This window comes from Podarcis muralis, chromosome 8, assembly GCF_964188315.1.
Source record: "Podarcis muralis chromosome 8, rPodMur119.hap1.1, whole genome shotgun sequence".
NCBI lineage: Eukaryota > Metazoa > Chordata > Lepidosauria > Squamata > Lacertidae > Podarcis > Podarcis muralis.
In genome coordinates, this window is record NC_135662.1 from 10,763,466 (window position 1) to 10,787,013 (window position 23,548).

A 23,548-nucleotide genomic window follows, 5' to 3' on the forward strand; every position below is an offset into this window, starting at 1 on the left:
ACGAGGAAGTGTTCCCTGCCAGACAGATGCTAATGACTAGTGCACATAGCTACTAACTCTTCCCTTTTTTAAAGGGAAATTCCCTTATTCTGAATAGGATTCCTCGCAAGAAAAGGAAAAAGTTGACAGCTATGCTAGTGCACTGTATTTTTGTACTTTCAGTGTTTCCAGGCTGTGACGCTTTATGGTTTACATTTTCGGTTCTTTGTTTTCTTTGTGTTATGCTTGCACTTTTTGTTTTGTTCACACACATACCCAAATAATCATCGCCCAGTCAGTCTGACATCAATACCAGGGAAGATTCTGGAGCAGATCATTAAGCAAACAGTCTGTGAGCACCTAGAAAGGAATGCTGTGATCACCAATAGTCAGCATGGATTTCTGAAAAATAAGTCATGTCAGACTAACCTGATCTCGTTTTTTGACAGAATTACAAGCCTGGTAGATGAAGGGAACGCAGTGGATGTAGCCTACCTTGATTTCAGCAAGGCATTCGACAAGGTGCCCCATGATATTCTTGTAAAGAAGCTGGTAAAATGCGGTCTTGACTATGCTACCACTCAGTGGATTTGTAACTGGCTGACTGACCGAACCCAAAGGGTGCTCATCAATGGTTCCTATTCATCCTGGAGAAGAGTGACTAGTGGGGTGCCACAGGGTTCTGTCTTGGGCCCGGTCTTATTCAACATCTTTATCAATGACTTGGATGATGGACTCAAGGGCATCCTGATCAAATTTGCAGATGACACCAAACTGGGAGGGGTGGCTAACACCCCAGAGGACAGGATCACACTTCAAAACGACCTTGACAGATTAGAGAACTGGGCCAAAACAAACAAGATGAACTTTAACAGGGAGAAATGTAAAGTATTGTACTTGGGCAAAAAAATGAGAGGCACAAATACAAGATGGGGGACACCTGGCTTGAGAGCAGTACATGTGAAAAGGATCTAGGAGTCTTGGTTGACCACAAACTTGACATGAGCCAACAGTGTGACGCGGCAGCTAAAAAAGCCAATGCAATTCTGGGCTGCATCAATAGGAGTATAGCATCTAGATCAAGGGAAGTAATAGTGCCACTGTATTCTGCTCTGGTCAGCCCTCACCTGGAGTACTGTGTCCAGTTCTGGGCACCACAGTTCAAGAAGGACACTGACAAACTGGAACGTGTCCAGAGGAGGGCAACCAAAATGGTCAAAGGCCTAGAAACGATGCCTTATGAGGAACGGCTAAGGGAGCTGGGCATGTTTAGCCTGGAGAAGAGGAGGTTAAGGGGTGATATGATAGCCATGTTCAAATATATAAAAGGATGTCATATAGAGGAGGGAGAAAGGTTGTTTTCTGCTGCTCCAGAGAAGCGGACACGGAGCAATGGATCCAAACTACAAGAAAGAAGATTCCACCTAAACATTAGGAAGAACTTCCTGACAGTAAGAGCTGTTCGACAGTGGAATTTGCTGCCAAGGAGTGTGGTGGAGTCTCCTTCTATGGAGGTCTTTAAGCAGAGGCTTGACAACCATATGTCAGGAGTGCTCTGATGGTGTTTCCTGCTTGGCAGGGGGTTGGACTCGATGGCCCTTGTGGTCTATTCCAACTCTATGATTCTATGATTCACACACACACACACACACACACAGAGAGAAAGCATTGTAGAAGTTAGACCGATTCTCTATAAAGTGCACCTTGAGCCACCAGATGGTGCAATTTTACAGCTGAGTTTGTTGTCTTTCCTGCAGGTATCCTCCATGTGAACCCAAAAGCGCTAATCCCTTCCCTCTCTGCCACAACTGGCCCTTAATAGAGGTATGGTGCTTCTGGACCTGGAGGTTCCATTTAGCTGTCATGGCCAATAAGCCATAAAAGTCCCGAGGGCCCTGAATCAGTCTAGTCTCAGGAAGATTTTAAAGCTGTGACTATGGGCAGTGAGTTCCATAGGTTTAATTAAGTCCAGGTAGTTCCATGTATGGATGAAGAGCAACCTAGAAACTGAATAAAAAAATAAAATAAATTTGCACAGCTTCAGGCCCCAGCGATGTTCCTCTTCAACCAGGCCTTCTGTTGATCAACATCCTATGTCCTTTTAATTGTGCGCATGTGTGTTACTGGCTTGTTTTGTTTTTAATTACGCATTTTGTGTTTTTGTTTTGCATTTTCATGCTGTGAAATTCCTCCTTGAGATCTTTGGGTGAAGGGGTGGTATACAAATTTGTCAAACAACACTTGTTGTTGTTTAGTCATGTCCGACTCTTTGTGACCCCATGGACCAGAGCACGCCAGGCACCCCTGTCTTCCACTGCCTCCCACAGTTTGGTCAAACTCATGCTGGTAGCTTCGAGAACACTGTCCCACCATCTCATCCTCTGTCATCCCCTTCTCCTTGTGCCCTCCATCTTTCCCAACATCAGTGTCTTCTCCAGGGAGTCTTCTCTTCTCATGAGGTCGCCAAAGTATTGGAGCCTCAGCTTCAGGATCTGTCCTTCCAGTGAGCACTCAGGGCTGATTTCTTTAAGAATGGAGAGGTTTGATCTTCTTGCAGTCCATGGGACTCTCAAGAGTCTCCTGCAGCTCCATAATTCCAAAGCATCAATTCTTCGGCGATCAGCCTTCTTTATGGTCCAGCTCTCACTTCCATACATCACTACTGGGAAAACCATAGCTTGAACTATACGGACCTTTGTTGGCAAGGTGATGTATCTGCTTTTAAAGATGCTGTCTAGGTTTGTCATTGCTTTTCTCCCAAGAAGCAGGCGTCTACTTCCCTTTTAAAGCCACAGTGGGGCGTTGTTTAGCATGCCTTACAACCCAACCCAAGCCATTTTCGAGATTAAAATGCTTATTTCGCGAAGCGCAGGTGAGCTCGTGGCTTGATCCACGCCGCGTTCGTGTTGCTCTATAATGTTGGCGTTATCCATTGTTTTTTAAGCCGCTTTGAGATTCACCCGGCACAGAAATACCGGCAACGTGGGAGGGCTGTTCCCGCCGCGGGGGCAGTAAATTGGGGACGCAAAAGAGAAAAGATTCTTCCCGCCAAAGGGGTGCGAACCCAACCTAGTGCTGTCCTACACTTCCGGCACAAAACCGAACTGCCTCCCCCCCTTTCTAACCCCCTCCCCAAGTCCAGATAGCGAGCCCGGGGCCGGCTAGGCATTTCGTTGGCCTACAATGCACCCCCCTCTCGCCCCTGTCGGCTTGTCTGTGCATTCGCGTTGCTGGGAGCCAGCTCTGGAGCCTTAGAACACAAGCGTGGGCAAAACCCTCGCCTCGGCGTCCTCCGGTTCGGCGCCGGAATTGTACGGAGAGAGTTCCATTTCCCCGCCCCCTAAGCCCTTACCTCTTTAGCCGCCGCGAGGAAAGAGGAACGTAATATAAACCGCTGGGTAGGCCCCGCCTCCTGCGCTCGGTTGCCATGGCGACGGCGTCGGCCGTGAGGAGGAGGCCGCCGCCGCCGCCGAAGCAAAGCGAAGGCCCCGCGAGCGGCCATGGGGCGCAGTGAGTCCCGCTTTCCTCGCGTCTTCGCCGGCGGGATGGGGGGGGGGGAGGGGGTGCGAACCCCTCGGCGCCGAGCCTGAGGGAAAAATGGGGCGGAGGGTGTGGGGTTTTTTTTTGGGGGGGGGGGGAGGGAGAAACCCCGGAACCGGTTTTCCCTGAGAGAACAGCAGGGGGCCTTGTGGTGCCTTCAGAGCAGGACCGCGCCGTGCATTTCGAACGCGGCCAACCGTCGTTTGTAACGGTCGCTCAAAGCACGTGACCCTGTCACTGCCCCGCGCGCAAAGCCTCCTGGGAAATGCAGTTCCCACGCCCTTTCCTCACACCCACCTGCGCCTCTTGGTTTCAGGTGTTCGCTGCCACCTCCCGCCTGTCTCCGGAGCATGTGCAGAGGGCAGGGAGCGTTCTTTCTCCCCACACCGGAAGGGAGAAATTAAGTAGCATCAATTAAGTGTTTTAAATTTGTTGTTAGCTGCCCTGAGCCCGGTTTCCTGAACTGGGAAGGGCGGGGTATAAATTATTATTATTATTAATAATAATAATAATAACAGCTACATAACCTTTTAGAAGACATCTGAAGACAGCCCTATATAGGGAAGTTTCTTCTAATTTGTCGTGTTAGCTGGGCAGGGCCCTATTATTATTATTATTATTATTATTTCCCAGAGTACCTGGGGCAACCTAGTCAGATGGAGGGGGCACTATTATTATTATTATTATTATTATTATTATTATTATTATTATTCAGGGCTGGATTTTGGTTTGATGATGCCCTAAGCTACTGACGGTAATGGGGCCCTTTATATGTCCAGCTGTCCTTTGTGAACAACAAATTGTCCCTGTTTTTTTGTGTTGAATATAGGCTATGTGGCAATTTATGGACCTCGGAGGTATCTAAAGCCATTTGCACATAACAAAATATGTATTTTATCAAAGCAATTGTTGAACTGAAATACAATTAGGAAGAAGTATATTAATAGTGAAATACAATTAAGAAGTATATTAACAGTGAAATAATTATTAAGCTCTAACTTAAAATGATTTTATTTTATTTGTTTTTTATCTTATATTTTGAAAATGTACATCCAGTTTTTGTTTTTCCTTTAATTTTTTTGGGGGGTCCCCAAGAGAGTGGGGCCCTAAGCTATAGCTTGTTTAGCTTATACGTAAATCCAGCACAATATTATTGAGGAGGCATCAAGCCAAGGGGGAATGACTTTGAAGCCGCTGGGCCTGAGCACGTGCAGAGGACATCTTCCCGTACAGGGAGCACGTGGAAAGGGGATGCTGAATAAGCTAAGGAGGCAAAGGCACCTGCAGGAAGCGTTTTTCAGCCTGTGGAAGGGGAGCTCATCTCTGCGCATATGCAGAGGGCTTTCCCGGCTCTGACAGCCCAAAAGCATGTGCAGAAGCGATTTCCAAGTCAAGAGCATGTGCAGAAGCAAGGGGGCGCCGGTGGTGGGGATAGCTGCCCCCCCATCAAGTAAATAAATAAAAATTCTTAACTAAAAGTAGAAATTGTAGAAAGGTTTAGACATACTTTTTCTGAGCACTTCGGGTCAGTAATTTAAAACTGCTGAGCATGCACAATGTGCTCCCCCACCTCTACCCCTCTCTCACCGTGAATGAGACTACAAACTTAAGTAATTTTAAACGCTTTACTTACCAGAGGTCTCATTCATGCATTGTTCAGTGCCACAGCAAAAACAACGCAGGTAAAAACTTAAGCAGTACAAATTGCAACAGTTTGTTTCAAACATGGAGTCTGGCACTCGGGAGCCCCAGTCTCATGCGCCTGGTCAGTTACGTGGTTCAAAAAGAAGAGAAAAGAGAGCAAAAGGAATAGGAAATAAGCCTTACTTCCTCCCTCCCACAAAATGCGGGAGCATGAATCAGCTGAGCCTTCTCTAGAAATTTACAGCTCTGTGGTCTTTATTTACTAACTAGCATAGACATGCATTGTTAGGTTTAATTGCAAAATCTCCCACAAAAACAGCATTGGAATGCATTCTTTATGAGATCAGTTCTGCACATCGTTTAACCAAGCTGATGTTGTTTTTTCCTGTGATGAGATTAATTTCCCCACAAAACACATATTTTATACACCACAGAAGTCCTCAGGTTCACTCCCCAGCATCTTCAGGTAGGACTAGGAAAGAGTCCTGTCTGAGACTCTGGAGAACTGCTGCCAGTCAGTGTCAACATTAATGAACCGGATGGACCAATGGGCAGCTTCTATTTTTCTATGCTATTGCAAGAAGTATTGCCTTAGAAAAGTATCAAATGCAGGACTTCCGGAGGCGGCGCGAAACGGTGATGGCGGTCCTCTTCGACCTCTGAAGAGGGGCTCCGCAGGAAAGGGTCGTTTCGCTACGGCACAGCGGCGACCCACTAAGAAAAACCACGGGTAGAGTGAGCCCGTGGCCGTGGGACTCGGCGGGCACCTGGAGCGACCCCGAAATCGCGGAAGGGACCCCGTAAGGGGCTCCGGAGTGAAGGAGGGGTAGCGGTGCTGTGAGTTCATCGCTCTTTCTGCGGAAGCGAAGCCGCGCGGCTGTCACAGATGAGCGCCGACCTTTCTTCCTTAAAAGATCTGGCTGAGACAACAAACCCGTGAGTAAGGACATTAAATCCGGGGAATAAATTGCTTTTAAATTGGCTGAAACCGGGAGACGATAAAAAGGAAGTCCGCCTTCCGGTACTGCTTACAAGATCAAAGCAAAGGATCTGTCAAGTGGAAAGCAGTTGAAAAGGGAAGCGTTAAAGAGAGCCTTTCATGCACTTTTAGAAGTGATTGCGGAAGAGGAAAGATAGATCTACTTGTGAGTAAACTTTTAAAAGAAATTTGGAGAGACCCCCCTCGGTTAAGGGCTATTGAAAGTCAATTTCCAAATTGCTGGGCTGCCGGAGGGGAAACTGTTTTAACTGCGGAACTGTTACAAACTTTTATGAAAGTGATACTTTTGAGCTTAAACAAGTTGGAGTGGATACAAGTGGCAGGCACCTTTCTGAAACTTTGTTAAAAGTCAAAAGCACTCTGCAGGATTTTTTTCTATTATCTTTTCTGGGACTATTGTGCGTTCTTAACATAACAGGGACTTTAATGGCGGAAAAGTTACCTTCTTCTCTCTGAACTTTTGGTGGCACTCCCCCTAGAGGACTTTGGGAACATAAAGGCCTGGGAACAGCTTTTTATGTTTACACTCTCTTACTGGATTGTTTTTAAATTGGACCTGTCTTTCCCATGGGACAATAAAAATTTGACCTTGAACATTGACTGATGAGTGGTTCAGGAAAAACAAGAGCAGCTAAAGCTAAGGAAGCCAAAGAGAAGGAAAAAGAAAAAAAACAGGCACAGCTCGTACAAACAACTCTGACTCAGGGACGTAGATCTTCGGTCCCAGCTGTGCTGGGCGCACCAAAGGCAGAAGTCGAAAAGCCTAAAAACTCTGCAGAGGAAGATATGGCAGCAGGAGGATCTGAGGGAGTTCTGAAACAGATCCTGGAGCAATTGGCAGCTTTAAATCAAAAGGCTGACAACCAATCACTAAAAATTGATCAAGCTACATCCTCAATCCAGAAATTGACTGATCAGGTTTCCCAGCACACACAAGCAATTGAAAAATTGCAAGGAGCCACAGCGGAAAATCGTAATCTAGCTGGGGAAGCTATCCAAATTGCAACGGCAGCTAAAAAAGAGGTTGAGGAAGTTAAAGGAGAAGTCAGGCCTTTGCACAAACAAATTGGTGAACAACAAGCCTATCTTTCTATGGTGGAATTGCAAAATCGTGAGAATAACCTTAGATTAAGAGCAATTCCAGAAATTGAACAAGAAGATCTGATTGGATTTTTGACAACAGAATTTTCAAAATTCTGGAACATAAAGGAAGAAAGCGATTTTAAAATTGTTTCAGCTTTTCGACTGGGAAGACTGGTAAGGAAGGACAGATCCAGAGATTGTTTGATAATTTTGAGATCAAGGGAAGAGAGAGACAAAATATTAGGCCTACATTTTGCAAATTCATTGGAGATACAGGACAAAAAGGTGCAAATTTACAGAGACATACCAAAACAGTTATTGGACTTGAGAACCACCTATTCAGAATTGGCAAGATTGTTGAGACTCAACACAATTCGTTATAGGTGGGAGTTCCCGCAAGGAATATCTTTTACTTACAAGCAGAAGAAGGTAAAAATAAGAACACCAGAGGACTCACAAAAGTTCCTGCACGAGCACGGAGAAGATCTTCAAAAAGAAGCAGCAGCACATTGGCCTCTACCACAATCTGAGATACCGCCTGGAGGCGGACCAGGCCCTGCACCCTCGGAACCAGAGGACAAAGAAGAAACACCACTCTAGGTGCAACAAAATAGTACAGGATGTCTCTGCAGCTACTTAGTTGGAATATAAACGGTGGAAATTCCCCGGAAAAAAGAAGGAAAATATTTCACATACTGAAGAAAGAACAATTGGACATTATTTGCCTACAAGAAACTCATGTGACCAGGCTCCACAGGAAGGTTCTAGTCAACAAAAGACTAGGCCAAGAATTTATCTCATCAGACAAGGTCAAGAAAAGAGGCGTGGTGATATATGCCAAGGAGAGCCTGGCACCAAAATTTGTATTTAAAGATGAACAAGGAAGAATTCTGGCGATTGAAATTCAGACACAAGGAGAAAAAATTTTGATATTAGGAATATATGCGCCAAACGACGGGAAATCAGAATTTTTCAAGAAGCTGCATGAGACTATGCTGGATTATATGGACTATAACAACATCATAATGATGGGTGATATGAATGGAGTGGTGTCTACACATATGGACAAGTCCCAAAATCAAAACTTAACATCTGATGGCAGACTGCCGAAAACCTTTTTTGAACTGACTGACAACTTGGATTTGATTGACATATGGAGGACAAAGAACCCCCTAGGTAAAGAAGGAACTTTCTTCTCTGAGGCCCACCTGTCCTGGACACGGATCGACCAAATTTGGACGTCTAGAGGGCTGGCACCCAAGACCAGAAAGGTGGAAATCTGCCCAAAAACATGCTCCGACCACAACGCCTTGAAATTAGAATTCAGACTTACTCAAACCGGTTCCTTCAGATGGAGGACGAATGACACCCTTTTAAGAGATCAAGAGATCGTGAAAAAGGCCCAAAAAACTTTAAAGGACTACTTCGAGATAAACTTGAACACTACAGTAGAAAAAAGAACGATTTGGGACGCTAGCAAAGCGGTCATGAGAGGGTTTCTCATACAACAAAATTCAATCAAGAAAAAGCTCTGGAATGGAAAGAAAGACAAAATAATGGAGAAGATTCATCAGGGAGAGAAAAAATTGAGAACCAACCCAAAGTCAAAAGAAGTGCTGAGAGAAATCAAATTCCATCAAGCACAATATTCTAAATTGATAAATCAAGAAATCGAATGGAAAATTAAACAGATGAAACAAAGATCATTTGAATCAGCAAATAAATGTGGAAAGCTGCTAGCTTGGCAGCTGAAAAAAAAGACAAAAGTTAAATACAGTTACAAATCTAGAGATTGAAGGAAGAATGGTTCAGAAACCAGAAGAAATTAGGAAGTGTTTCCATAGATATTTTAAAGAACTGTATGCACAGGGGCCTCAGAAACAATTTGAGATAGACCAATTCTTAAAGACAAATGGATTATCAAAAATTACTCAAGATAAAAGAGTAATCTTGAACTCTAAAATAACTTCACAGGAAATCGAAGGTGCCATTCAGAGCATGCAACCAGGCAAATCTCCAGGCCCGGATGGGCTTACCTCCAAATACTATAAGACTTTGAAGGACTACTTGACACAACCTTTGATGGAGGTATGCAACCAGATCATGGATGGGAAGAGGGCACCAGAAACGTGGAAAGAAGCTTTCATCACATTGATACCTAAGACAGAATCTGAAAAGACCCAGCTAAAGAACTACCGTCCCATCTCACTCCTGAATGTGGATTACAAAATATTTGCAGACATTTTGGCAAGTAGACTTAAAAAGGTCTTAAATGAAGTAATTCACAAGGACCAAGCAGGCTTTCTCCCTGGTAGACATTTATATGAAAACACCAGAAACATCATTGACATTTTAGAACTCTTGCAAACCAACAGGAACACAAGGGCGGTGTTAATCTTTATTGATGCGGAGAAAGCATTTGACAATATATCTTGGATGTTTATGAAGAAAAACTTAGAAGGGATGGGAGTGGGACGGGGGTTCGAAAATGGAATAGAAGCAATTTACTCAGAACAGAAAGCTAAATTAATAGTGAACAATGTGGTGACGGAGGAATTCAAAATTGAAAAAGGGACATGACAAGGGTGCCCTCTATCCCCTCTTTTATTTATATCAGTCCTGGAGGTGCTATTGAACATGATTAGGGAGGACCGGTTGGTACAAGGGATAGAGGTCGGAGTGAAACAATATAAATTGAAAGCCTTTGCAGATGACTTAGTTTTAACATTACAGGAGCCAGAACCCAGTACAAAAAGAGTTCTAGAACTTATAGAAGAGTTTGGTCGGGTGGCGGGATTTAAGTTGAACAAACAAAAGACTAAGGTTCTGACCAAGAATTTGACACCTACAGAAACAGAGGGGTTCCAGAGAGAAACAGAATTAAATGTGGTTAAAAAAGTGAAATACCTAGGGATTTATTTGTCTTCCAAAAACTTGAATTTATTTAGAGATAACTATGAAAAATGTTGGTTGGAAATCAAAAAAGATTTAGAAATTTGGTCAAGACTGAAACTTTCCTTGTTAGGTAGAATTGCAGCTATAAAGATGAATGTATTGCCGAAAATGTTATTTTTGTTCCAAACCCTACAGATCGTGGACAGAGTGGAATGTTTCGGAAAATGGCAGAAAGAAATATCTAAGTTTGTCTGGCAGGGCAAAAAGCCTCGAATAAAGTTTAAAATACTAACTGACTCGAAAGAAAGAGGAGGGTTTGCCCTGCCGGACTTGAGATTATATTATGAAGCTGCAGCCTTCTGCTGGTTGAAGGATTGGTTCTTGCTAGAAAACACCGATGTCCTAGATCTGGAAGGTTTTGATAATGCTTTTGGTTGGCATGCATATTTATGGTATGACAAGGTTAAAGTTCACAAATTGTTCAAAAACCATATTGTCAGAAAAGCAATTTTTGCAGTCTGGATGAAATATAAAGACTTATTAGAGAGTAAAACCCCGAGGTGGCTATCACCGATGGAGGCCAAGGCTCGAAAAAGGCCCAATATGGAGGCCCATTGGCCGAAATATTGGGAAATAATTGAAAAAATTGGAGACAATTGGAAGCTGCAGAGCCAGGACAAACTAAAAAATAAGGTGCGAGACTGGTTACATTACGCTCAAATTCAAGAGGTTTTTAAAATGGATAAAAAAGTTGGTTTCCAAGTGGAAAAATCGAATCTGGAGACAGAACTACTAGAACCAAAAACTAAGATATTATCGAGAATGTATAACTTGCTGCTTAAATGGAATACACAGGATGAGACAGTTAAATCTGCCATGATAAAATGGGCACAGGATGTTGGACATAACATTATGTTTGAAGACTGGGAAAGGTTATGGAACACCGGAATAAAATTCACGGCATGTAGTGCCCTGAAAGAAAATATTATGAAAATGATATACCGGTGGTACATGACCCCAGTCAAGCTAGCTAAGATATATCACCTGTCTGATAATAAATGTTGGAAATGTAAGGAGGCAGAAGGGACATTCTTTCATCTCTGGTGGACCTGCCCAAAAGTGAAGGCTTTCTGGGAAATGATTTATAATGAATTGAAAAAGGTATTTAGGTATACCTTCCCTAAGAAACCAGAGGCCTTCCTGCTGGGCATGGTGGACCAGAAAGTGTCAAATAAAGACAGAACGTTGTTTATGTATGCCAGCACAGCAGCAAGAATACTCATCGCAAAGAACTGGAAGACACAAGATTTACCCACGTTGGAGGAATGGCAGACGCAGTTGATGGACTACATGGAGTTAGCTGAAATGACCGGCAGAATCCGAGATTTGGATGAGGAATCGGTTGAGGTGGACTGGAAAAAATTTAAAGACTACTTGCAAAAATATTATAAGTTGTATGAACCCTAAGATAGTGCATGTTACTGGAAATGTTATGCTTTAGCAAATATGATTAAGCAAATGGCAAAATAAGTGATAAAAGAGAAAAGAGGACAAAGTGAACCAAACATATTATGTTTATTTTAAAGGTATCAAATTTGAGATACAATACATTGAACACGGATACATAATAATTGAAAGTTGTAACAAGGTTTGAAATAAGGTAACAAATTGCTGACATTGATATTACAAAGAATGCAGATTTGGAAGGTGTGGGGAAGTACAATGGGTTTTTTTTCTTTTTCTTTCGTTAAAAAAAAATCAAAAAATTGTTTCTTGTATTTGATTTATTCTGTATTGTTTGGAATGCAAAAATTATGAAAAGAAACGCAATAAAAAATATTTTTTAAAAAAAGAAAAGTATCAAATGCAGAAGTGAGAATATAAAACCCACTTTTGGTTTTGATATCTTTCTAAAGCAATGAATGTGGCCTTACTTGATGGAAGGAATTGCTTCTATATTTACTATGATATTTCTTTCAGTCACAGAAGAGCTAGTTAGACAAAGGGCAGAACATAACAACTGTGAAATCTTTTCCTTGGAAGAAATTTCCTTACACCAGCAGAATATAGAGAAAATAGAACATCTTGACAAATGGTGCCGGGATTTGAAAATTCTGTATCTTCAAAATAATCTGATCCCCAAAATTGGTGAGTAAGTTCAGTGATATATTAATCTGTCTGACAGCTGAAAATGGTCTAAGATGATATTGGGAGGGCAAAGTTTTAAAAGAGAGAAGGTGTTCAAGGTCCATAACGTTTTAAGAAGAGAAAACAGCTTTCAAAAACTCCTTTCTGTTTTGTCCTATACAAATAGTTCACAAGCTATAACCAGGAAGTTGTTCATTAATTTACCTTTCTGCTTCCTCTGAAACTTACAAATGCGGTGAGTAAATTGTGTATAGGGTCACTCCCTTAATCTCAAGAAGCTGGTGTAAAGCAAGCTGTCATTTTAAGCTAGCATAGAGTGATGCCAGATCCAAAACTCCTTCAGGAACAAGCCTTCTGTCTGCTGAGCTGGTCCAAGCCTATCAAAAAGGAAAACAAGCCTTTAAAATAGCTTGCTTACACTTCCATTTTTTTGCCAGGTCACGTGAGCATCTCACTTAAATCCCTGCTGCCTGTTCCTGCTCCCAGAATGCTGCTTTTGGGGGACAGAGATCCAGTCTCATTCTTAGCAGAGCCACTCTCATCTCAATTCCCCTTCCATTTGAACTGAATTCATTCACTATTATTCTAATTTTTCTGAATGGAATGGTAATGCTTTGATTCATCCCCTTAAATATAGAGAGACGTGCAGAAATGAAATGAATAATAATAGTAATAATAACACTGTGGTCTTTTGGCTTCTTGAAGACTTTTTTTTGTCTGTTTTAATTTCTGTTCGGTTGGTAATTAAAAAACTATTACTGTATCCTCTTCATTAAGCCTAACCTTGCAGATTTACGTGATCCGTAATAAATTCTGTTTCAGAAAATGTTAGCAAACTGAAGAAGCTTGAATATTTAAATTTGGCTTTAAACAACATTGAAAAAATTGAGAATTTGGAAGGTAAGATCTTTGCCTTACAAAAAAAAAAAAGTAAGTCGTGCTTGTTAATATGGAAAAGGATTCATCTTTTTATGATAGAGAATGGTACTGATGAAACCCTGCTGGATTCTGGGCACACATGGATTTTCTGTTTCTCAGAAGCAGATATTTATTAGCTTGTCTAGGTTCAAGTTATTGAACCTGTCAACAGAAGGAATATCAAGCAGAGATGTTTGCATTCAGCAAGTGGAACAAACTTTATCCAGCTTGAGACACCTCCTTGAATTGATCGGTGATGCTCAATATAAGTACTTCCATGCCAGGCTTATTCATTAGTCTGGGTGAGAAAGAGCCCTGCTCTCACTTTATTTTTGTCTGCATGGGGTCCTTTCCCAACACCCTGTGACCTCAAAACATTGTACGTGATATTTACACACTAGGCCCTCCAGCCCACGGAATTTTGTTGATACATTGTTTGAGTGAGTTGGCACAACACTAGATTGAAGCTTGGAGTACAGTGGAACCTCGTGTTATGGACAGGATCCGTTCCGGAGGCCCATCCATAACACGGAACTGACACAAGCTGAAGTGCTGCATCTACTGATGCACGCAGCGCAATTTAGTGCTTCTGCGCATGTGCGAGCGGCGAAACCCCGAAGTAACCCATTCCAGGTTTCCAGGTTTCTGTGGGACACCACACGAAAACACGTAACCTGAAGCAGACGCAACATGAGGTATGACTTTATTGTGCTTAAATAGTCATTGCAATATATTTCGAGTGATTGCCCAGTTCTCCAGTGTGGCAGTTGGACTGCTGAGCTATGCAAGCTAGCCAAAAGGTAGCTGTGCAATCGGACTGGTTAATCAAATATCTTCTGTAAGGCTGTGCATTTAAATGGTGGTAAGATTAATTTAGAGCCAGTGTATTCTAGTATGCCTACTTCACCCTCACCTCTAGAAATGGATCCTTGGCTATGCTGTTTCTAGAATTCAGGGGGGGAGGACTTGATTTTGAGAACAAAATGTGAGCTTCTAACAGTTCAGGCATGTCACTGTTTCTCTCCCACAAAAAGCAGGAGGCTCCAGGGGGAGACTTTTATTGTGAGGAGAAAATGCTGGAGACCTGTTTTTTTAATATATATAATGTGCAGGTTGGGCAGATGGAAAGCAGGTGTGCACGCAAGCAGAAAGGAACATAGCTTAGTTTTACCCTTGGAATCTCTGCTTTATGTCTGAAATCTCAGCTACTGCCAGCTAGAGTAGAGGCTGCTGGCTCAGTGATGTCCTGACTCTGCCATACCAGGTGGCAATAGTCAAGGCCAGCCAGCCCTGGGTAGATCCAGGTGAGCAGCTTGCTCCAACAAAGGCTGGAGGTAAACAGGCTTTTATGAGTACTTTCCTCCACTGTGCCCTTTCCAGGCTCTAGTCCTTTGGCCTGAAGACTATGGATCTTAGAGGGTTGTCTCCTTGGCTTGAAGACAAGTGCCTCTCATTCTTTCTGTGAACTCCCACCTGGTGTGCAGACACAGCAGTGCAGGAGGGACAGGGTCAGAGAACAGCATCTGTGAGTTTCTTGACTCAGGCTCTACAAGTTCTTGATCACCAGCCTAAGGTTCCACGGGCTCCAAACCATCAGCCTTGAGAACCAGGTCCAATTTCTCAGCTGGTCATGCAGCAGCCCTAGACTTGGCCAGCTCTTCTGCCTCTGACTCTAAGCTGGAGGCTGTGGCCATGAAAAATGGACCAATGATCTGGCTCAATATCAGCTTCATATGTTAATCTGATTGTGTAGGAGGGCAGCCATTTGAAAACTATAGCACCTTTAGTAGTCGTGTAAAAAAGGGGACTTCAGCAGGTGCAGCTTGCATGATGTGCTTCAGGGCTGAAATCCACTTTTCTATACATCTGTTAAAGGTTCAGGAGCCCTGTCCACCTTTTCATCTTGTTATCCCATCTTTCAGCAGAGTAAATCAGATAATGTAGACTTTTTTGGGAGTAAGTTCCACTGAAAACTGTGGAGTTTACTTCTCAGTAGACCTGTGTAAGATTGCAGTGTGAGGCTGTGTTCTAGATCCATTTGCCCAAAATTAAGTCTGACTGAACTTAGGGGGAGTCACTTCTGAATGTTAGTTACATTCTTCACAGTGCAAGCCAGTTATGAAAGAATGTGGAAAAATCACAGACCAATTTAGCAACTAATTGCAGGAGAAACATTCAGTGTGCAAGGCAGAAGCATATTGCTGTAGCTAGAGTCTTTTTAAAAATGGAAACTGGTAACAGCTCAAATGAATTCTAAGATTAATCAGAATATAAATTAAGTTCCCAGTATATTATTGCCATATAACTCTGGAGAACTACTGTTTCTCCCTTCTGATTTCATCCTGCTTTTCTGTTAGACAACTGTATCGACGAAAAAATTCCACCTTGGAAGCTCAGAATTGCAAAATTAACCCTCTAATCATCTGGGTGTCATAAAACCATAAATCTTAGACGTATTATATATAATCTGATCGAATTCTTCCCTTTTTTTGAGATGGGGTCAGCCCCAGGCTAAGCACCTCTAATAGATTATATCCTATATGAACATGTCTACGATCAAAGGAAAGTGAAAGTTCCTAGTGACCACATGTAGAGAACAGGAGGGAGCAAATGGTCTAAATACAGGAAGCAGGTGCAAGACAGAAATGATAGCAATTACAGTTCTGTATTATTCCCTCTGCTACAGGAGTGTTAAGGCTAAGATTTCTTGTATGCTGGCTGGGCAAAGCAGCAGTCCAGCAAAGGGGCAATGTTTCAGGGCAAGGTTGCTAAAATAATTTAAATAATCCTGCTGTATATGATCCGGAAAGGTATCAGCTATAAATGGGATTACCCAATAGCAAGTCAGTAGAGAGACATTAATTGTTCTGTTTATTTAGGGCTACAGATGTGTTCTTGTTAAGGCTATTAAGATGGATAAATAAATAAAGATAAAATAAAGTACTTCTTCACACTGTACATAGTTAAACTATGGAACTCGCTCCCATATGAGACAGTGATGGCCACCAACTTAGATGGCTTTAAAAGAGGATTAGACAAATTCATGTAGGCGAGGGCTATCGATGGCTGCTAGTAATGATGCCTGTGCTCCACCTCCACAGTTGGAGGCAGCAATGCCTTCTGAATTTTCTTGAAAGACCTACATTGGCTCCCAGTACGTTTCTGAGCACAATTCAAAGTGTTGGTGCTGACCTTTAAAGCCCTAAACGGCCTCGGTCCAGTATACCTGAAGGAGCATCTCCACCCCTATCATTCTGCCTGGACACTGAGGTTCAGCGCCAAGGGCCTTCTGGCGGTTCCCTCGCTGTGAAAAGCCAAGTTACAGGGAACCAGGCAGAGGGCCTTCTCGGTAGTGGCACCCTCCCACCAGATGTCAAAGAGAACAGCAACTACCAGACTTTTAGAAGACATCTGAAGGCAGCCCTCTTTAGGGAAGCTTTTAATGTTTGATGCATTATGGTATTCTAATATTTTGTTGGAAGCAGCCCAAAGTGGCTGGCGAAGCCCAGCCAGATGGGCGGGGTATAAATAATGAATGATGATGATGATGATGATGATGATGATGAACAAGAATACCAGCTGCTGGAGAGCACAGGAAAAGAGGGTGCTGTTGTGCTCGAATCCTGCTCATTTCCCACAGGCATCTGGTTGGCCACTGTGAGAACAGGATGCTGGACTAGCTAGGCCAGAAGCAAACTTTGCACGTAATTCTCAATTTTTACACATTTCAAATGAACATCATCATTAATTGACTCTTCTGTTTTACAAGAAATCTGAGTTAAAAACAAGCACACTGTCCTAATTTTTTAAGATGTCAGTTGTCTTCTTAGAATCTGACATTTGTGTTTGTGAAATAAAAGACAAACAAGAGCTGTGCCCCATGATGACTTGGAGGTGAGAGGGTGTGCTTATTAAATGCAGAGTTAATAATGATTTAAAAAAAAAAAAAAAACAACCCTCTCATGTTTGCCAAATAGGCTGTGAAGAATTGCAGAAGCTGGATTTGACAGCTAATTTCGTTGGAGAATTGTCCAGTGTTAAGACCCTGAAAAACAACATACACCTTAAAGAGCTCTTCCTTACCGGAAACCCCTGCACTGATTTTGAAGGTTATAGGCAGTTTGTCGTTGCTACCCTTCATCAACTCAAAGTACGTAAGTATGTAAAATATTAACTGCAAGCACCTTTGTGTCAAGGGCCAGGTTAATCCAACACACTAAAGCAAAATATAGATTAGAGATGTAGCATTAATTTGGTTCATTTGTTTTACCAGTTGAACTCAGTAGGGCTTAGACACGAATTAATTAATTCAAATTTTTTATACTCTGCCCTTCCTCCAGATTAGAGCACAGTGTGGCTGATAATACAACATGTAGTATAAACAGTAATATAAAACAAAGCAAAACCATATATCCACTGTAAAAACAGCAGCACTAAGCCTCAACTCTAACCAGTATCCATCACTATCAGGTTCCAAAGGCTGGGGCAAATAATTATGTTTTGGCCTGTTTTCTAAAAATAGCTAACGTGGAGAGTTGTTGTATAGGTTTGCATTGTATGGGTCTGAACTGTTAATCAACTAAAAACATGCATTTGATTAATTGGGCAGGATATAATTTCTTAATTATTTTTAATACATGTGCTTATAAATATGCATATTGCCAGTACCATCCTAAAAGAGGAACATAGGATGGATTTCCTTCTCTAAGATGATACCTCTTCCAACACATGGGTGCATGATCTAAAAATAAAGAAAGTATGCTTCTTAACTGTGGTTTTTAACCAGAGGCAAATTTTGCATATTTTAATCTTTTCACTTGATATTTACTAGGCAAGATGAAAAGGAATTGGTAAAAGTCAAGTTTATGACCACTGACTGACTTGCTTTTGATTTTTCCTGGAGCAAAACATAGCTATTTGTACACCAGTCTTGTTAATAGGTTGTAAAAACTAGTCCACATGTAATTACGTTTTAGACTCTTGTCTAAAACTTCTATTTCCTTCATGAAGCTAAAAATGATTTGCGTAAAGTAGCTTTAAGAAACATATACCTCCACAATGACCCAGTTCAGGTATAACAGGAAATCATACTTTGCCGTGATGTGAAAGAGCCACAATAAGCCACTTTGGGTGTACAACTCTGGAAGAGTTTGCAATAAGCCATTATGATCCTTGGCCTGAAGAAGGTTAGTCACCTGGGCTATAGTTTGCTGAGGTCAAGCATCATGGAGAAACAGTGGGTAGTTTTTATTTCCATTGTATACTAAAATGGATTTAATAAAAATGATTGAATGGGGATGGATTTCTTTGGTGTTTGTACTGAGCTTTTATTTTGCTCCCTCCCTTTAAGTTTTTGGATTCTAAAGAGATAGGATGTTCAGAGAGGATTCAGGCTTTACAGAGCTACCCTGAGGTAGCAAAACAAATCCAAGAGCAGGAGAAGGCCTACCTGATTAAAAGAAGACAAGAAAAAGAAGAGGCACAGAGAAGGATACAAGAAAAGCAGGAGAAGAAGAAGAAAAATGAGAATCAAAAGAAATATAATCCAGGATACGATGGACGGTGGTACACAGACATCAATAACAGCATGTATGTGTTTTTATTAGCCCATTTTATATCTTTCTCTTGATACAGATTTTTTTTCTGCCCTGGAAAGACGTATGTATAGCATAATGGTAGGCTATCATATGTCTCTTTAGGTCACATGGGGCTCTCATGTGCTGAGAATCTCCATCAGTATCTGCCCTGCCATCTGAAGCAAAATGGGTGTAACCTGGAGAAATGGCCTTCTCTGTGGTGGCACCATATTTATGGAATTACTTCCTCTATGAGGCTTGCCTGGCATCCACATTGCTACACTTTAAGCGCCTGGTGAAAACATTTTTATTCCCAGACTTTTACATTTTTAGCTGCCACTTTCAATCATATTTTATTACAATGTAATGCATGCCAGAAATATTATTGAAAAGCGGGGTATGGTTTAAAATTAATAAAGTTTCAAAGATTCTTTGTGTGCGTGTTGCTTTTTTCAGCCCATATTCTGTAAGAGAGAAAGAGAACCAGCAGAAGGCTGAAGAAGGAAATGAATACCGTGATTTAGTGATAAAGGAAGATGACGAAGAAGAGAGAGCCTTTTGGGAGGAACCTGTGCCTTATACTCCGGAGGCTAGGTTAGAAGCTCACAGATATATTGAAGAAAAAAATAAAGCAAAAGAAAACAGGTATAATTCTAATGCACTTTTGCCATGTTTGCACTGATTTTCACTTATCCACAATGCCAAATATTGTTAATCTTTGCCCCTTCTATCTCAGTGGCATTCAGCATCGCTTAGGTCCAATGACTATAATCTGCACAACATCTTTATTGGAGAAATAAAAAAGTAGAGATAGCTGTGTGGGACTGTAAGAAAAGATCCAGAATCCTTATTAGGGCAATAACTATTATGCCACAAAAATATTGCAGATGTTGGCTATGAGTGTCTGCTGTAGAATGTACCTGTATAAATGCCCCGTGGTACCCTGCAGTAGTTTAAAGCAGTGGTTAAAGCAAGGTGCATGGTTACAGGTAAAAATTAAGGTAAGTGAGGTGATGCTTGAGTACAGGAAATGGTAAAAGCTGGGAAGTGATCTTCTTCCAGTAGAGAAGGGGATCTGTGGGTGGATTGCTCCTCCCACTCGCTCCACTAGACGGGACCAATCAAATTCTCTCATGAGACTGGCTGAATGGCGACTGAGCCATGAAATCTCAGGTTCAAATCTCATATCTGTGCCAGAATTGCACTCTCTGGTTCTGCCCAGGTGGTTGAGTAATTTAAAATTTATCCCAGTGTTGCAAGAGCTACTCTTAGATAAGATACTCCCTTGTAGCTGGGAGAATAGGCAAGATGTTCTCCTTCAGCACCATCTGCAGTGTGTTTGGTGGGTGGGAAATAATACTGGCCTACTTTGCGGTGTCTTTGTGGAGGTTCCTGAGATAATGAATATGAAGCACTTCAAATACTATATGTTCTAGATCTGCACTGCTTGCCTATTTGCTACCGGACCAAGTTCAAGGTCTTACTATCAGTATATTAAGACACCATTCACCTGCAGAGGTTATAGCCAGGGCTGCTGCAATAAACAGCTGTGCAAGCCTTTGGGAGGCAGGGACGCGAGAGGGCATCAGAGGAGGGAGGGAAGGAAAGAGGGACAGAGGCCAGTGTTGTCCGTGGCACCCCTGACCATCATTCAACTCACCCCAGGGTGTCATGGCTGGCACACAGGTTGAAAACCACTGCCTTAATAGATTGGGACCAGTTTACTTGCAGGATTGCTTCACCCCATATATGACCACTTGGTCACTTTGATCTGCAGAACTGGCACTGTTATAAGTGCCACATACTTTTCATTCCTCACCTGTAAGAAATCAGTCTTTAAGTGTGGCAAAACCTATGCTTTGGAACCTATCCTTTCCTCTTGAAATCAGGCAGGCATTTTCACTGTATTTTTGCAGACCCATTGTACAAAATATATGTTTGTGATACACTCTCCCCATGGGAGGGTATAAGCCTTTCAGTTTCAAAAAACAGTGACTTAAGTATATGGGGTACAGTGGTACCTCTGGTTGTGTACTTAATCCGTTTTGGGGTGCCATTTGCACCCTGAAAAGTCCGCAACTAGAGCGCCTCTTCCACGCATGTGTGCAGCGCGATTGAGCGCTTCTGTGCATGCACGAAGCGCACAGATCGCTTCTGCACATGCGCGTGTGGCCAACTCGGAAGTAAACACTTCTGGGTTTGCCGTGTTCGTAAGCTGAAAGTCCGTAATGAGCAGAACGCAACTAGAGGTACCACTGCATATTCCAACATGCTTATATTTTGCTAAGGGCAGGAGGGGAAGATTTTGCAGAGAGATTGGGGATTAGACGCTTGCAGTTCTGTTTGCGGAATGTTTGCTGGCTCCAGTGCTCATGAAGAAGCAGCTACCATCTCTACATTAGAATCCGTTGCGATAACCGTACATGACTTGCTTTCAAAGTACCATGGAGAGCTCCTCTTTTTAAGGTTCCATTGCATGCAGTGAAATCAGCACTCCTTCTTTACAATATTATCCATGCACCATGTTCAAATAGCAGGGGTACAGGCACCTTGATTATAAGTATACTCCTTTGGGAGTAAGTTTCATTAAAATTAGGTGCTTAAGACTAGCATTGACAGAGCAGTTATTTGGAAACAGCATAAGATCCTTCTGTTTGGACTGGCATTTATTATCCAAGAACTGAGCCAATTGGGGGATGACAACATAACTGACTGCAGCTTTAACTTTATTTGCATTTCTAAAGTAGAGCAACATGCCAGGTGTCCTCCTTGCATTAAGCAGATGTTTTTGTGTTTTATTTAAAAGCCCAAAAATCTTTCTCTTGTCTTCCCATTTCTGTCTTGGTTACCTCGCAGAAAGGATGAGAAAGAGAAAAAAACAACAACCATAAAATACTGAAAATCCTTTCCTCATTTTTCTTTGTTAGAGAGCAAACCAAGAAAGAGAAACCACCGAGGACTTTAATCACTCCAGAAGGAAGAGTTCTGAATATAAATGAACCTAAGTATGTAAGGAGGAATGATCACTTGGGTTGTGTGGCCTTTTAGTGATGGAATTGGTTAAGTTATACACAGTTTTGAGAATTTACCAGAAATTGTTGTGTCAGATTCTAAAATCTCATGATATAAATGTATATGCACATATGGATTTTCCATATTTCCCCAAATCCATATGCTGTATACACTTGTTTCAAGGTATGGAGAATTTTTGAATAGACATCAAGACCCCACACTTAGGTTCCTCCAATGCCTTAGGTAGGATTTCCACATTAAAGACGATCTGGCCTTTGCTGCTTTTCTTTATTCAGATCAAGTAAGTTACAAAGAGAATGAATAAATCTTCTGCCTACCTGAGTGCCATGAGAAGAAAGAAGAATAGTGGCAGGAAGGAAATATTGATGTTTACCTATAGTGTCTCACAAGAAACGCACCGTTTTATCGATGTCTCTGCTTTGCTGTAAAAATGTGTTGACAGCTGTACAAAAATAGGAGTAGCTTGCTTGTGTGAAGACGTCAAGTGTGTAATATCTTAAAATGTTGTGTTGACAGATCGGAATTATGGTTCTGGGAGCTACAGACATATTGAAGAAAGCTATAGAGCCCCAGAGACTCGTGTTGTCAATAGTTACTGAATGATATGTACTATTGCCTTCTTTCAATGGATTCATATTGAGGGCCAGATTTTTATAAACTGTTAAGCAGGTTTGTGAGAAGCAGTAATATCCCCCCCACCCAGTGCAACTCAGTTTCACAACGTCGTTTTAATGCAGAGATGATTTAATGCATTTTAATGCTCTCTTTGGCCCTTCTATTTGCTGGTCTACAATTGTTCCTGGCCAGTGGACATGGAGGCTGAGGCTGATTTGAGTTGGAGTCCAATAAGATGGTTCCCCATCCCAGTTTGAATGCATATGAAAAATGTTGGATTGGTGAGATCGAACTATACCAAGGTTATTATAATTCTTAGCCTTTAAATAGCACTTTGGAGCATTCCAAAGGTTTTACAAATGGTGAGCAACATCCAACAGTGTAGCTCCATTTGTGCAGAGATTTCTCTTTGTGCCATGAAACTTCCCCTCCCTCTTCTCTCCCTGTGGGCCCTTCCTAAATGTGCTCTGGAGCGTTAGGGGAACCTTTCCAGAACAGATTTAGGGGGCATGTGTGGATTGCTTGAGGAGAAGGAAGGGAAGCTCCATTGCACAACCAAAAGTCCTTGACTTTTGTCAGATACTGCCCATTATATTAGCTTACATTGCAGAGCAGGGGTTGAGACTAAGAAAATAATGGCTTCCCTAAGGCTATCAAGAGGCAATAACAGTTTTTTTAAAAAAATTATCAGTCAGAGTAGACCAAAATGGGCAGATTCGTATGTTCCTATCCCAAATACTTGTATCATCTTATATACTGATTTTCTCAATGGCTTGCTCAAGGATTTCAGTTTGTAGAGTAATGCATAGCTCAGTAAAGCTAGTTGAAATAATGGGGCCTGGAGAAAGCACTTTGCAAAACAAATTCTGTTCCTGATAGAAGAATAATGTTCGACCATCACCCCTTCTTGTTAGTTTTTGGCCAGCAGGTGTCTCTCTTCCAGCACTGATATATAGCTTTGAATTAAACTGACCTCGTGTCACTCACAAGCAATAAACCAGAGCACAGTTTGTGTGATATTCTGTAGGATTCTGCAGATATGTTAAAAGAAAGAAGTATGTCTTTGTTAATGCTAAATCTAAAGCAACTAGCAGTTGAAGTCTGCACATTGTTTCTT

General features: G+C 41.9%; 1 protein-coding gene across 5 annotated transcripts in view; it reads left to right on the top strand.

Moving 5' to 3' along the window:
• The first annotated feature begins 3,336 nt into the window (after positions 1-3,336).
• Positions 3,337-23,548, top strand: part of DNAAF11 (dynein axonemal assembly factor 11) — a 42,407-nt gene continuing 22,195 nt past the window's right edge. For 3 of the 5 annotated variants that reach the window (XM_028736129.2, XM_028736131.2, XM_077932727.1), the window contains exons 1-7: positions 3,770-3,923; positions 12,122-12,289; positions 13,112-13,189; positions 17,185-17,357; positions 18,558-18,796; positions 19,240-19,428; positions 21,711-21,788. In XM_028736129.2, coding sequence (XP_028591962.2) covers positions 3,785-3,923; positions 12,122-12,289; positions 13,112-13,189; positions 17,185-17,357; positions 18,558-18,796; positions 19,240-19,428; positions 21,711-21,788 — 1,064 coding nt within the window. In that variant the 5' untranslated portion in view covers positions 3,770-3,784. Of the gene's footprint in view, positions 3,490-3,769; positions 3,924-12,121; positions 12,290-13,111; positions 13,190-17,184; positions 17,358-18,557; positions 18,797-19,239; positions 19,429-21,710; positions 21,789-23,548 lie in introns of those variants that run through there. The other 2 variants (XM_028736132.2, XM_028736130.2) reach the window with 2 other exon arrangements.